Here is a 14,701-nt window from a genome sequence, read left to right as displayed (position 1 = left end):
AAATGGCCGAAATGGCCCAAAAATTGCGGGGAAAATGGTGGAATAAACTGTCAGAAAATGGTAAAAAAAAAATGGTGGAAGAAGTGGGCAGAAAATTGGTTCAAAAATGGTCAGGAAATGGTGAAAAAATGGTGGAAAAAAAACCTGCCCAAAAATCGCTCCAAAATAGTCGGAAAATGGTGAGAAAATTCTTCCCAAATTTGCACGAAATTTGTCCCAAAAATCACCGAATTCCACCTGAAAATTCAGCTCCAGTTGGTCTGAAAGTGCGGACGTAATTCATCCCCAAAAAAGGCCAAAATCCGTCCAAAAACCTCCGAAAATTCTCCCAGAAAAAAGTGGGCAAAGGCCAAAATCAGCCCCGGGAGCCACGAGGGAGGGGGGGCACCTCTGGGGGGCACCTGGGGACACCTGGGATACACCTGGGCACACCTGGGATACACCTGGGGGTACCCAAAAATACACCTGGGCACAGCTGGGCACACCTGGGGGCATCTGGGGGCATCTGGGCACACCTGGGCACACCTGGGATACACCTGGGCACACCTGGGGACATCTGGGGACATCTGGGGCACACCTGGGCACACCTGGGGGATACCTGGGCACACCTGGGGGGTACCTTGAGGCACCTGGGGCACACCTGGGGCACCCAAAAATAAACCTGGGCACACCTGAGCACACCTGGGATACACCTGGGATAGACCTGGGGACACCTGGGGGCACCTGGGCACACCTGGGATACACCTGGGGGCACCTGAGATACACCTGGGGCACTTAAGGGATACCTGGGCTCACCTGGGGGCACCTGGGGACATGTTAGGGACACCTGGGCACACCTGGGGGCACCCAAAAATATACCTGGGCACGCCTGGGGGGTACCTCGAGGCACCTGGGGCACACCTGGGCACACCTGGACACACCTGGGGGCACCCAAAAATACACCTGGGCACACCTGGGGCACACCTCATGACAACAACGCCACTTTTTGGGGACATTTATTGAGGCAGGATGGTGGTGCCACCTCTGGGGCACCTCTGGGGCACCTCTGGGGCACACCTGGGGCACACCTGGGGGCACACCTGGGCACACCTGGGGGTGTCGGGGCTGTCACCCGCTGCCGCCCCCCCCCGCTGCCCCCTGCGGCGTTCCGGGGCCCGCAGCGGTGTCTTTGTCGCCTCCTTTGTCGCCGCTGTCGCCGCTGTCGCCTCCTCTGTCGCCTCTATCGCGACTGTCGCGATTATCCCGGTCGGGCCACTCGGGCAGCGGCGGCCACGGGGCCAACGGGAGCCCCGGGGGGGGGGAGGGGCGCTCGGCCATGGCTGGGGGGGAGGGGAGGGGACAGCGGGGGGCGCCAGTGAGCACCAGTTCATCCCAGTTCACTCCCAGTCCATCCCAGTCCATCCCAGTTCATCCCAGTTCATCCCAGTTCACTCCCAGTTCATCCCTGTCCATCCCAGTTCATCCCAGTTCCTCCCAGTTCATTCCCAGTCCATCCCAGTTCATCCCAGTTCATCCCAGTCCATCCCAGTTTGGTCCCAGTTCATCCCAGTTAATTCCCAGTCCATCCCAGTTTGGTCCCAGTCCATCCCAGTTCATCCCAGTTCGGTCCCAGTTCATCCCAGTTAATTCCCAGTCCATCCCAGTTAATTCCCAGTTCATCCCAGTTCATCCCAGTTCATCCCAGTTCATCCCAGTTAATTCCCAGTTCATCCCAGTTCGGTCCCAGTTCATCCCAGTTCGCTCCCAGATCATCCCAGGCCATCCCAGTTCATTCCCAGTTCATCCCAGTTCGCTCCCAGTTCCTCCCAGTTCATTCCCAGTGCTCCCAGTTCGCTCTCAGTTCGCTCCCAGTTCACGCCGGTCTGTCCCAGTTCATTCCCAGTGCTTCCAGTTCATTCCAGTCCACCCCAGTTCGCTCCCAGTTCACCCCAGTCCATCCCAGTTCGCTCCCAGTTCTGTCCCAGTTCATTCCCAGTGCTCCCAGTTCCTCCCAGTTCATTCCCAGTCCCTCCCAGTACCTGGCAGCGCTGCCTGGTCCCTCCTGTCCACACTGGGATCAAACTGGGATCAAACTGGGAGCACTGGGAGGGCTCTTAAAGGCTCCCGGGGCGGGGGGAGGGGCTGTGACTCAGTTCCCGGCATTCCCCGCGCGGGGGGGGGGGAGGGGGGGAGGTTTTGGGGACACCCCCCCAAAATTTGGGACATTCCAAATGTCCCCAAAACCCTCCAAAAAAAACCCAAAATTTGGGACATTCCAAATGTCCCCAAAACCCTCCAAAACCCCCCAAAATTTGGGACATTCCGGTGTCCCCAAAACCCTCAAAAACCCCCCAAAAATCTGGGGAATTCCAGGTGCGCCCCTCCCCCACCCCGGGCGTGTCCCCCCAAATTTGGGGTTAGAACCGGTCGTACTGGGAGCACTGGGAGCACTGGTTTGGGGGGAGGGGCCGTACTGGGAGCACTGGTTTGGGGGGAGGGGCCGTACTGGGAGCACTGGTTTGGGGGGAGGGGCCGTACTGGGAGCACTGGTTTGGGGGGAGGGGCCGTACTGGGAGCACTGGTTTGGGGGGAGGGGCTGCACTGGGAGCACTGGCTTGGGGGGAGGGGCCGTACTGGGAGCACTGGTTTGGGGGAGGGGCCGTACTGGGAGCACTGGTTTGGGGGGAGGGGATGCCTGGAGTGGGGGAGGGGTAGGGACAGGACTGAGAGTGGCCCCAGTGTCACCAGTGCTCCCAGTTCCATCCCAGTACCCCATCCCAGTTCCCCGTCCCCCCATCCCAGTTCCCCCAGTGCTCCCAGTCCCCCCTGTCCCAGTTCTCCCAGTGCTCCCAGTCTCCCCATCCCAGTTCCCCCAGTATCCCCAGTACCTCCATCCCAGTGCTCCCAGTGCTCCCAGTATCCCCAGTCCCCCCATCCCAGTCCCCCCATCCCAGTTCCCCCAGTGATCCCAGTCCCTCCCAGTGCTCCCAGTGCTCCCAGTGTCCCCAGTTCCCCCATCCCAGTTCCCCCAGTGCCCCCAGTATCCCCAGTCCCACCCATCCCAGTATCCCCAGTTCCCTCAGTATTCCCATCCCAGTGCTCCCAGTGCTCCCAGTGCTCCCAGTCCCCCCTGTCCCAGTTCTCCCAGTGCTCCCAGTCTCCCCATCCCAGTTCCCCCAGTATCCCCAGTACCTCCATCCCAGTGCTCCCAGTTCTCCCAGCGCCCCTAGTTCCCCATCCCAGTTCCCCCAGTGCTCCCAGTTCCCCCATCCCAGTTCCCCCAGTATCCCCAGTGTCCCCGTCCCAGTGTCCCCAGTGCTCCCAGTTCCCCCAGTCCCCCCATCCCAGTGCCCCCAGTGCTCCCAGTGCTCCCAGTTCCATCCCAGTACCCCATCCCAGTATCCCCAGTTCCCTCAGTATCCCCATCCCAGTGCTCCCAGTCTCCCGATCCCAGTGCTCCCAGTGCTCCCAGTATCCCCAGTCCCCCCATCCCAGTTCCCCCAGTATCCCCAGTCTCCCCAGTCCCACCCGCAGTGACGAGTTGGGCCCAATCCGAGTCTGAGGCTTTATTTGGATCCTTTGGGATCCGCCCAGACCCCTCCCCCCATTTCCGGCCCCTCCCCCCCTCCCCCATCCCGCTCCCGGCCCGGATCCTTCGGGATCTTTGGGGGATCCGCTCGGAACCTTCCGGATCCCCGGGACCCCTCCCCCCATCCCTCCCCCCATCCCTCCCCCCCTACTTCCGGCACCCCCCGCAGCCGTTCCCGCCCCCGGATCCCGAACCGGATCCCTGGGAAGATCCCTGGGAAGAGCCTGAACCGTACCCCTGACTGGATCCCTGACCGGATCCCTGACTGGATCCATGGCTGTAACCCTGACCGGATCCCTGGGCAGATCCCAGGGCAGATCCCTGGGCGGATCCTGGGCGGGATCCCTGGGCAGATTCCAGGGCAGATCCCTGCCTGGATCCCTGACCCAATCCCTGACCGGATCCCTGACTGGATCCTTGGGAGGATCCCTGACTGTACCCCTGACCAGATCCCTGGTTGTACCCCGGACCCGATCCCCGGCCGTACCCCAGGCCATACCCCTGACCCGATCCCTGACCTGATCCCTGACCCGATCCCTGACCCGATCCCTGACCCGATCCCTGGTTGTACCCATGACCCGATCCCAGGCCGTACCCCTGACCCGATCCCTGACCCGATCCCTGACCCGATCCCTGACCCGATCCCCGACCGTACTCCAGGCCGTAACCCTGACCCGATCCCTGAGCGGATCCCGGCCCGGATCCCGGCCCGCGGCGGATCGGGATGTGCCCCCCGATGCGGGCGGGGTCCCGCAGCCCCGGCACGAAGGGGATCCCGGGGTTCTTGTAGCCGGGGCGCTGCCGGGATCCCCCCAAGGATCCCCCGAAGGATCCCCAGTCCCCCCGGAGGATCCTGATCCCCCGTAGGATCCCGGACCACCCCCGTAGGATCCCGACCCCCCATAGGATCCCGATCCTCCCCCATAGGATCCTGGGCCACCCCCAGAGGATCCCGGTCTGCCCTGGGATCCCGAACCCCCATAAGATCCCGAGGATCCCGACCCCCCATAGGATCCCGAGGAACCCCCGTAAGATCCCAACCCTCCCCCGTAGGATCCCGGGCCACCCCCTGATGATCCCGGTCTGCCCTGGGATCCCGAGGAACCCCCGTAAGAGCCTGAGGATCCCCCGTAGGATCCCGGACCACCCCCGGACGATCCCGGTCTGCCCTGGGATCCCGATCCCCCATAAGATCCCATCCCTCCAGAGGATCCCGGTCTGCCCTGGGATCCTGATCCTCCATAAGATCCTGAGGAACCCCCATAGGATCCCATTCCACCCCCGTAGGATCCTGGACCACCCCCAGAGGATCCCGGTCTACCCTGGGATCCTGATCCCCCATAGGATCCTGAGGATCCCCCATAGGATCCCGGTCTGCCCTGGGATCCCGATCCCCCGTAAGATCCCATTCCCCCATAGGATCCTGATCCTCCATAAGATCCTGGGCCACCCCCATAGGATCCCGGTCTGCCCTGGGATCCCGACCCCCCATAGGATCCCGAGGATCCCCCATAGGATCCTGATCCTCCCCCATAGGATCCTGATCCCCCGGAGGATCCCGGTCTGCCCTGGGATCCTGATCCTCCATAAGATCCCGAGGATCCCCCATATGATCCCATTCCTCCGTAGGATCCCGGTCCCCCGTAGGATCCTGGGCCACCCCCATAGGATCCCGGTTTGCCCTGGGATCCTGATCCTCCATAGGATCCTGAGGAACCCCCGTAAGATCCTGAGGATCCCCCATAGGATCCCATTCCTCCCCCGTAGGATCCCGGTCCCCCGTGGGATCCCGATCCCGATCCCCCGTAGGATCCCACATCATCCCCGTAGGATCCCGAGTATCCCCCGTAGGAACCGGATCCACTTCCCCCCTGGGATCCAGGTCTGCCTGATCCAGATCCGGGTTTTCCCGATCCGGATCCAGGTCTGCCCGATCCAGATCCGGGTTTTCCCGATCCGGATCCAGGTCTGCCCGATCCAGATCCGGGTTTTCCCGATCCGGATCCGGATCCAGGTCTGCCCGATCCAGATCCGGATCCAGATCCAGATCCGGGCCTTCCTGATCCGGACCCGTAGGACCCTGAGCTTCCAGAGGATCCCAATCCGTAGGATCCCGGATTTCCCCCGTAGGATCCTGATCCAGCCCCGTAAGATCCTGAATCTCCCGAGGATCCGGACCCATAGGATCCCGAGTTTCCCGAGGATCCCGATCCGTAGGATCCCGAATTTCCCCCGTAGGATCCCGGATTTCCCGAGGATCCCGATCCCGGGCAGCGGGCGGAGGATCCCGGAGCGGATCCCGGGGTGGATCCCGGGGCGGATCCCAGCTGGGGGCTGAGCAGCCCCAGCGGGTCCTTGCAGGGATCCACCCCGGCCGTCAGCGGCGCCAGCGATCCCGATGATCCCGATGGTCCCGATGGTCCCGATGATCCCGATGATCCCGATGATCCCGATCCCGATCCCGGATCAGGGCCGGAGCCGGGCCGGGCGCAGAGCCCAGAGGCGCCTGCGGGGGAGGGGAGGGTCAGGGGGATCCGGTACGGACCAGTTTGGGCCAGTTTGGGCCAGTTTGGGCCAGGTGCCATCGCAGTCCATCCCACATTCTGTATCAGTCATTCCCAGTTCATCCCAGTTCAGCCCAGTCCATCCCAGTTCCCTCCCAGTGCTCCCAGTTCATCCCAGTGGCCTCCAGCCCCTCCCAATCCATCCCAGTCCATCCCAGTCCATCCCAGTTCCCACCCCAGTTCATCCCAGTTCAGCCCAGTCACCACGGCCCCTCCCAGATTCCATATCCATCATTCCCAGTCCCCTCCCAGTCCATTCCCAGTTCATCCCAGTCCCTCCCAAACTCCCAAATTCCCTATCGCTCCATCTCCGTCCCTCCCAGTCCCTCCCAGTCCCTCCCAGTTCCTGTCCCAGTTTCCCTCCCTGACTTTATCCCCAGTCCCCATTTCCCAGTCCATTCCAGTCCATTCCAGTCTGTCCCAGTTTGGTCCCAGTCCATCCCAGTCCATTCCCAGTCCATCCCAGTTCCATCCCAGTTTGGTCCGAGTTCCGTCCCAGTCCATCCCAGTGCTCCCAGTCCATCCCAGTCCATCCCAGTCTGTCCCAGTTTGGTCCCAGTTTGGTCCCAGTTCCATCCCAGTCCCCCAAATCTCCATTCCCAGTCCATCCCAGTCCATCCCAGTTCCATCCCAGTTCCATCCCAGTCCATCCCAGTTCTGTCCCAGACCATTCCCAGTCTATCCCAGTCCATCCCAGTCCATCCCAGTCCATCCCAGTTTGGTCCCAGTTCATCCCAGTTCCATCCCAGACCATTCCCAGTCCATCCCAGTTCCGTCCCAGTTCCATCCCAGTTCCGTCCCAGTCCATCCCAGTTCCCTCCCAGTTCCCCCAGTCTCACCCAGCAGCAGCAGCAGCAGCACCGGGGGCCGGCGGGGCCCGGGCGGAGCCATCGGGGCAGGTGGGGACAGGTGGGACAGGTGAGAGCAGGTGGGGACAGGTGGGACCAGGAGGGGACACCTTAAATAGCGCAGGTGAGGGGGCGTGGCCCAGGTGAGGCCCCGCCCACCCCCCAAATCCTCTGAGTCACTGGGATTGACCCGCTTGGGGTGGGGGGACACACCTGGGACACACCTGGGACACACCTGGGACACCTGGGCACACATGGGGACATCTGGGGGACACCTGGGGGACACCTGGGACACACCTGGGGACAGCGGGGGGACACCTGGGACACATCTGGGGCACACCTGGGCACACCTGGGTACACCTGGGCACACCTGGGTACACCTGGGCACATCTGGGGCACATCTGGGGCACACCTGGGATACACCTGGGGAACACCTGGGGAACACCTGGGGAACACCTGGGGCACATCTGGGGCACATCTGGTTCTCCCCCAGCTGAGAGGGGTCAGTGCTCACCTGGATTTGGGCTCACCTGCCCAGGTGTGGGGTCAGAGGTCACCTGGACGGGATCAGGGCCAGAATTTGGGGTCACCTGCCCAGGTGTGGGGTCAGGACTCACCTGTCCAGGTGTGGGGTCAGAGGTCACCTGGACGGGATCAGGGCCAGAATTTGGGGTCACCTGCCCAGGTGTGGGGTCAGGATTTGGGGTCAGGCCTCACCTGCCCGGGGCTCACCTGCCTGGGTGTGGGGTCAGGGCTCACCTGCCCAGGTGTGGGGTCAGGATTTGGGGTCAGGGCTCACCTGCCCAGGTGTGAGCTCACCTGGCCGGGATCGGGGTCAGGTTTTGGGCGCGGCCGACGCCGCCGTGACCCCGACCCCCACCCCGGGCGTGGCCCAGGTGAGCTCAGGGGGGAGGGGCCCCAGGTGGGGGGGGGAGGGGCCCCAGGTGAGCTCAGGTGGGGTGGGGGAGGGGAGACGCGGCCACCGCCCCTCCCCCACCCCCGAGGGCATCCCGGGAATTCGGGGAGGGGAATTTGGGATAGTTCGGAGGGATTTGGGGGAATTTGGGGGCATTTGGGGTTTGGGGGGGCCCAGGAAAGGGAATTTGGGGAAACTTTGAGAATTTGGAGGGTTTTGGGGTCTGGGGAGTCCCGGGATGGGAATTTGGGGTGGATTTGGGCGGAATTTGGATAAATTTGGGGGAATTTGGGATCTGGGGGGGGTCCCCGAAAGGAGAATTTGTGAGAATTCGGGAAAATTTGGGAAAAAATTGGGAAAATTTGGCATTTGGGGGGGTCCCGGGATGGGAATTCGGGGAAGATTTGGAGGAATTTTGGGGAAACTTTGAGAATTTGGGGTCTGGGGAGTGCCGGGATGGGAATTCGGGGGGATTCGGGCGGGATTTGGGGGAATTTGCGGAGATTTTGGGCAATTTCGGGCGATTTTGGGGCTCCCCTCCCCCCCAAAAAGCCCCGAGGCCCCTCCCCCTCCCCTAAGCCCCTCCCCCTCCCCCCGAGCCCCGCCCCCATTTCCGCACACAAAGCGGATCCCCTCCCCCCCCCCCCAAAATTTCGGGGCTTCCCTCCCCGCCCCTCCCCCACCCCCAAAATCCCCCGAATTCCCCCCAAAATCTCCCCCCGCCCCTCCCCCACTCCCCCCACCCCCGATTTTTGGTTTTTTTCTTTTCCATTTTTGACCCCTCCCCCCCCCCAAAATTTCCCCTCCCCCCCCCCAAATTTTAAGCTCGGGGTGCGGGGGGGCCCCTCCCCCTCTTCCCCCGCCCCTCCCCCACTTCCCCCGCCCCTCCCCCCCCAGGAAAAGCCGCTTTTCCTCCCCCCGCCCCTCCCCCACCCCTCCCCTCCCCCCCTCCGGGTCCCTCCCGCGCTCCAGCCCCGGGTGAGTCTTTTGGGGGACCCCTCCCCAAAATCTGGGGGGGGTCCCGCGGATGGGGGGGTGGGGGGAGGGTGGGGGAGGGGCGGGACGCGGTGATTTCCCCTCCCCCACCCCCTCTTTTTAAAAATTATTTAAAATTTTTTAACAATTTATTCCCTTCCCCCCCTCCCCCCCCCAACTCCGGAGCTTCCCCTCCCCCACCCGCCACACCCCGCGCGCTCCGCGACCCCTCCCCAAATTTGGGGGGTCTCAAGGACCCCTCCCCTCCCCCCCCTCCGGATTTTTGGGGATTTCCCGCGGGTTTTGTTCGGGTTTTATTTTTTTTTTGTGCTTTTTGGGCGTTTCCCGCGCGGATTTTTTGGGATTTCCCGCGCGGGTTTTTTTTTTTGGGATCCCCCCCCCCACCACCTCGACCCCCACTCGGATTTTTGGGATCATGTGGGACCCCCCCTCCCCCCAAAACAAAAAAAAATCCCGAGAGCCCCGCCCCGGATTTTTGGGATGCGCGATTTCCTGGGATTCCCCCAAAATTCCCGGATTTCCTCCCAAAAATTCACCCCCAAAATCCCGGAATTCCCCCGGATTTACGGATCTCCCCCCAAAATTCCCGAAATTCCTCCCGAAATTCCTGGGATTCCCCAAAAATCTCGGAATTCCCCCCCACACCAAAACGTCCTGAAAACTTCCATATTTCCCCTCAAAATTCCCGGAATCCCCCCAAAATTTCCGTATTTCCCCTCAAAATTCCCCAAAATTTCCGTATTTCCCCCCAAAATTCCCGGAATCCCCCCCCAAAATTCCCCAAAATTTCCGTATTTCCCCTCAAAATTCCCGGAATTCCGGAGATTTTGGGGGATTTGGAGGGTTTTGGGGGCCCCACCCCAATGGAAGGGTGACGGTGACGAGGGGCGACGTCCCCGAGTGTCCCAAAGTGTCCCGAAATGTCTCAAATGTCCCCAAATGTCCCAAATGTCCCCAAATCCCCTCGATGTCCCCAAATCCCCTCGATGTCCCCAACATCTCCCACGTCCCAAATATCCGAAATGTGCCCAAATGTCCCCAAATCCCTTCAATGTCCCAAATCCCCCCAAACGTTCCCAAATCCCCTCAACGTTCCCAATGTCCCAAATGCCCCAAATGCCCCCAAATCACCCCAATGTCCCCAAATCACCCCAATGTCCCCAATGTCCCAAATATCCAAAATACGCCCAAATGTCCCCAAATCCCCCCAACGTCCCCAAACGTCCCCAAATCCCCTCTACGTTCCCAATGTCCCCAACATCCCCAATGTCCCAAATATCCAAAATACACCCGAATGTTCCCAAATCCCTTCAATGTCCCAAATCCCTTCAACGTCCCCAAATCCCCCCAATGTCCCCAACATCCCAAATCCCCCCAATGTCCCCAATGTCCCCAATGTCCCCAAATCCCCCCAATATCCCAAATCCCCCCAATGTCCCCAAATGTTCCCAAATCCCCCAACGTCCCCAACCCCCTGGCTGTCCCCAGGCCGCCCCGCCATGGCGCAGGTGCCCCCCTGGAAGTTGGCGCTGCTGGAGCGGCGCTGGGAGCGGGAGCAGCGCCAGGCTCAGGTGCCCCCCTGGAAACGGGAACTGCTGCAGCGGCGCCGCGCCCGGGCGGGGCCGGGGGGCGCACCTGGGGGGGGCACACCTGGGGGTACACCTGGGGGCACACCTGGGGGGGGCGCACCTGGGGGGGGCACACCTGGGGGGGGCACACCTGGGGGGGGCACACCTGGGGGCACAGCTGGGGGTGCACCTGGGGGCACACCTGGGGGTGCCACACCTGGGGGCACACCTGGGGGGGGCACACCTGGGGGGGGCACACCTGGGGGGGGCGCACCTGGGGGTACAACACCTGGGGGGGGCACAGCTGGGGGCACACCTGGGGGCACAGCTGGGGGCACATCTGGGGGTGCCACACCTGGGGGTGCCACACCTGGGGTTGCCACACCTGGGGGTACATCTGGGGGCACACCTGGGGGCACATCTGGGGGCACATCTGGGGGTACATCTGGGGGCACACCTGGGGGCACATCTGGGGGTACATCTGGGGGTACATCTGGGGGCACACCTGGGCAGGAGGGTCCGGAGGGGTCCCTGGCGCTGGCGCCCGGGATGGAGAAATGCGGCCGTGCCAAAAATCCCACCCGGGATCCCCAAAATCATCCCAAAAATCCCACCCGGGACCCCCAAAATCACCCCCAAAATCATCCCCAAAATCCCACCCGGGATCCCCAAAATCCCCCCCAAAATCATCCCCAAAATCCCACCCGGGATCCCCAAAATCATCCCCAAAATCCTCCCCAAAACCAGACCCAGGATCCCCAAAATCATCCCCAAAATCCCACCCGGGACCCCCAAAATCCTTCCTGGGATCCCCAAAATCTCCTCCAAGATGCCGAAAATTCTCCCCAAATTCCCCCCTGGGACCCCCAAAATCCCCCAATTCCGGCCCGGGGCCACGTCAGCCGCCTGCGGAGCCGCTTTGTCCCCGAGCCGGGGGGGGACGAGGGGCCGGGGGGGGTCACTGTCCCCAAATCCGGGGTCACTGTCCCCAACGCCGGGGTCACTGTCCCCAACGCCGGGGTCACTGTCCCCAATGCCGGGGTCACTGTCCCCAACGCCGGGGTCACTGTCCCCAATGCCGGGGTCACTGTCCCCAACGCCGGGGTCACTGTCCCCAATGCTGGGGTCACTGTCCCCAAATCCGGGGTCGCTGTCCCCAAATCCGGGGTCACTGTCCCCAAATCCGGGGTCGCTGTCCCCAAATCCGGGGTCACTGTCCCCAAATCTGGGATCGCTGTCCCCAAATCCGGGGTCACTGTCCCCAAATCCGGGGTCACTGTCCCCAATGCCGGGGTCACTGTCCCCAAATCCGGGGTCACTGTCCCCAAATCCGGGGTCACTGTCCCCAACGCCAGGGTCGCTGTCCCCAAATCCGGGGTCATTGTCCCCAAATCCGGGGTCACTGTCCCTAACGCTGGGGTCACTGTCCCTGTGTCCAGCGCTGTCCCCGTGTCCGGGGTCACTGTCCCCAAATCCGGGGTCACTGTCCCCAATGCCGGGGTCACTGTCCCTGTGTCCAGCGCTGTCCCCGTGTCCGGGGTCACTGTCCCCAACTCCAGCTCTGTCCCCGTGTCCAGTGGTGTCCCCATGTCCGGTGACACTGTCCCTGTGTCCAGTTCTGTCCCCAAACCTGAGGTCACCGTCCCTGTGCCCAGTGCCACCGTCCCTGTCCCCAGTGCCACTGTCCCTGTCCCCAGTGCCACCCTCCAGCCGTGTCCCCGCCCGTGTCCCCCCCCGTGTCCCCACCCGGCCCTGCAGCGCCGCAGCGGCAACACCATCACCGTGCGGCCGCGCCGCGCCGGTGACACCGCCGCTGGTGGCCCTGGTGGCCCTGGAGGTGGCCCTGGTGGCCCTGGAGGTGGCCCTGGAGGTGGCCCTGGTGGCCCTGGTGGCCCTGGAGGTGTCCCCGGTGTCCCCAAGCTGCGCTACCCCACGGCCGAGCAGATCACGGTGATCGGGGGGTACCTGACGCTGCCACACTCCTGCCTGGCCAAGGGCCACCCCCGGCGCAAGAAGGTACTGGGGATGTCACCTGTGTCACCTGTATCCCTAAATGTCACCCCTGTGTCCCTAAATGTCACCCCTGTGTCCCCAAATGTCACCCCTGGGTCACCTGTGTCACCCCTGTGTGTCACCTGTGTCACCTGTGTGTCCCCAAATGTCACCCCTGTGTCACCCGTGTCAGCTGTGTCCCCAAATGTCACCCCTGGGTCACCTGTGTCAGCTGTGTCCCCAAATGTCACCCCTGTGTGTCACCTGTGTCACCTCTGTCCCCTAAATGTCACCCCTGGGTCCCCAAATGTCACCCCTGTGTGTCACCTGTGTCACCTGTGTCCCTAAATGTCACCCCTGTGTCCCCAAATCCCCAAATCCCCTCAAATTCTCCCAAATCCCCCCAAAACCCCAAAATTTCCCCCCAAATCCCCCCAAATTCCCAAATCCCGCAGCTGCAGATCTGTTTCCGCGAGCGGGACCTGGAGCGGATCTTCTCTTACCCCTCGGAGGGGGCGGCGATGGCGGCCTGGGGGGACCCCCCCTGAGGAGCCCCCCGGGACCCCCCCCCAGGGACCCCCCGGGACCCCCCCGGGGGAGGAGGAGGAGGAGGAGGAGGAAGAGGAGCCCCCTCCCCCCAGGCCGGGGGGGCTGAGGGGCCGCGCTCTGCTCGTGGGTGGGTGAGGGCGGATTTGGGGGAAATGTGGGGATTTGGGGGAAATTTTGGGGTTTTGGGGGAAATTTTGGGGTTTTGGGGGGAATTTGGGGGATTTCTGTTTACTTGGGGGGGAAATTTGGGGGTGTTTGGGGGATTTTGTGGGATTGGGGGGTCTTGGGCAGGGATTTGGGGTCAAATTGGAGGCATTTGGGGTCCTGGGTTTATTTTGTGTCACTTTTGTGGTGTTCTGGTAAAGGTTGGGGTAATTCGGGGTAAACTTGGGGTATTTTTTTGTTGATTTGGGTCATTTTTGGTCAATTTTAACCCATTTCCCTCCCCCCAGACGAATCCTGCCGTCGGTAACCCCGGCCCAGCCCCCCCGGGACCCCCTGGGACCCCCCCAGGACCCCCCGGAGGGGCCGGACACTCGGACAGGGCCGGACACACGGACAGAGACCCCCAAACCACCCTTTGGAGGGGCTTCCAGAACATTCTACCCCCCCTGGCAGGGTCTATGGGGGGTTTTTTTTACTCCATTTTGTAGATTTTTAGTACTGGGGGGGTTTAATTATCCCTAATGAGATTTTTTAGCCTAATTAAGGGTTTTTTTACCTGCTAAGGGCCAATTTTGTCAGTATTGGGCCAAGCGGGGCTGTCCCAGTTTGGACTGGGCCAGGACCGATTTGGACTGGAAGGGGCGGGGCCAAAGCCGTGGCAGTATTTGGGGTGGGGGGAGGGGGCGAAGCTGCTTTGAAGGGGGGGGTTGGGGGGATGGGGAGAGGGCGGATTTGGGGGGGGGGAGGGGGCGAAAATGGCACGGGATGGAGCAGGCCGAAGCCTGCGGCCTGGTCTTGTTGCCGCGGCAACAAAGCCTGAGGCCTGTGTACTACCAAGGCCTGCTTTGGTTGCCACGACAACAAAGCCTGAGGCCTGTGTACTGCTAAGGCCTATGCCTGTCGCCATGGCAACAGCTTGCGGCCTGCTCCTGTTGCTATGGTAGCGAAGCCTGAGGCCTGTGTACTGCTAAGGCCTGTGCCTGTTGCCATGGCAACAACCTGCAGCCTGCTCCTGTTGCTATGGTAACAAAGCCTGCAGCCTGTGTGCTCCCAAGGCCTGCTCTGGTTGCCATGGTAATGACACCTGCAGCCTGCTCCTGTCACCGTGGCAACGAAGCCTGCAGCCTGCCTACTCCCAAGGCCTGTTCCCGTCACCACAGCAATGAAGCCTGTGGCCTATGTACTCCCAAGGCCTGCTCCCATTGCTATGGCAATGAAGCCTGCGGCCTACCTACTCCCAGGCCTGCTCCTGTTGCCATGGCAACGCTGCTTGTATCGCGACAGTGACAATAAACGTCGACATTGGCGGTTGTGACCCCGCCTGGTGACCCCGGGGATGGGCGGTGGCCAAGGGGGAAATGGGAAAAATACGGAAGATCCACCCAAAAATAGTGAAAAAGGCCAAAAAGGGCTAAAAAGGGTCCAAAAAGGCCACAAATAAAAATAAAAAAGGGTCCAAAATGTCCCCAAAAAAGGAAAAAAAAAAGGTTAAAAAGTATCTCAAAAAAAGACTAAAAATGTGTCCAAAAGGACTT

The 14,701-nt window shown here is 62.0% G+C and overlaps 1 protein-coding gene and 1 long non-coding RNA gene across 6 annotated transcripts; one reads left to right on the top strand and one right to left on the bottom strand.

The window, feature by feature from the left end:
- Positions 1–892: 892 nt before the first annotated feature.
- Positions 893–2,159, bottom strand: LOC140681382 (uncharacterized). 2 transcript variants are annotated; one of them, XR_012052549.1, is made up of 3 exons: positions 2,019–2,159; positions 943–1,319; positions 893–910 (listed from the first exon to the last, which is right to left on the bottom strand). It is a non-coding gene; the product is annotated as an uncharacterized lncRNA (long non-coding RNA). The 2 variants fall into 2 exon arrangements; XR_012052550.1 differs by having other exon boundaries at positions 1,068–1,319.
- Positions 2,160–10,644: 8,485 nt separating this feature from the next.
- On the top strand, positions 10,645–14,481 carry PPP1R18 (protein phosphatase 1 regulatory subunit 18). Of its 4 annotated transcripts, none has more exons than XM_072921082.1 (5): positions 10,645–10,689; positions 10,966–12,276; positions 12,331–12,476; positions 12,908–13,128; positions 13,454–14,481. In XM_072921082.1, the coding sequence occupies exons 2-4, from the start codon at positions 11,010–11,012 to the stop codon at positions 12,998–13,000; spliced, it is 1,506 nt and encodes a 501-aa protein (XP_072777183.1). In that variant the 5' UTR covers positions 10,645–10,689; positions 10,966–11,009; the 3' UTR covers positions 13,001–13,128; positions 13,454–14,481. The 4 variants fall into 4 exon arrangements, with proteins under 4 accessions (XP_072777183.1, XP_072777181.1, XP_072777182.1 ...); XM_072921080.1 differs by having other exon boundaries at positions 10,966–12,297; XM_072921081.1 differs by having other exon boundaries at positions 10,966–12,318; positions 12,361–12,476.
- The last annotated feature ends 220 nt before the right edge of the window (positions 14,482–14,701 follow it).

Source organism: Taeniopygia guttata, chromosome 35 (genome assembly GCF_048771995.1).
Source record: "Taeniopygia guttata chromosome 35, bTaeGut7.mat, whole genome shotgun sequence".
In the NCBI taxonomy this organism is placed as follows: Eukaryota; Metazoa; Chordata; class Aves; order Passeriformes; family Estrildidae; genus Taeniopygia; species Taeniopygia guttata.
The sequence above is the reverse complement of the archived record's forward strand: the minus strand, read 5'-3'. Positions and strand labels throughout refer to the sequence as shown.

Excerpts from the sequence above, each read along its gene's own strand:
- PPP1R18 (XM_072921079.1), top strand. The coding sequence starts at position 11,010 with ATGGAGAAATGCGGCCGTGCCAAAAATCCCACCCGGGATCCCCAAAAT. Across the intron at positions 12,331-12,360 it reads CCCTGGAGGTGGCCCTGGAG|GTGTCCCCGGTGTCCCCAAG; the intron begins GTGGCCCTGGTG and ends GTGGCCCTGGAG. Across the intron at positions 12,477-12,907 it reads GCCACCCCCGGCGCAAGAAG|CTGCAGATCTGTTTCCGCGA; the intron begins GTACTGGGGATG and ends CAAATCCCGCAG.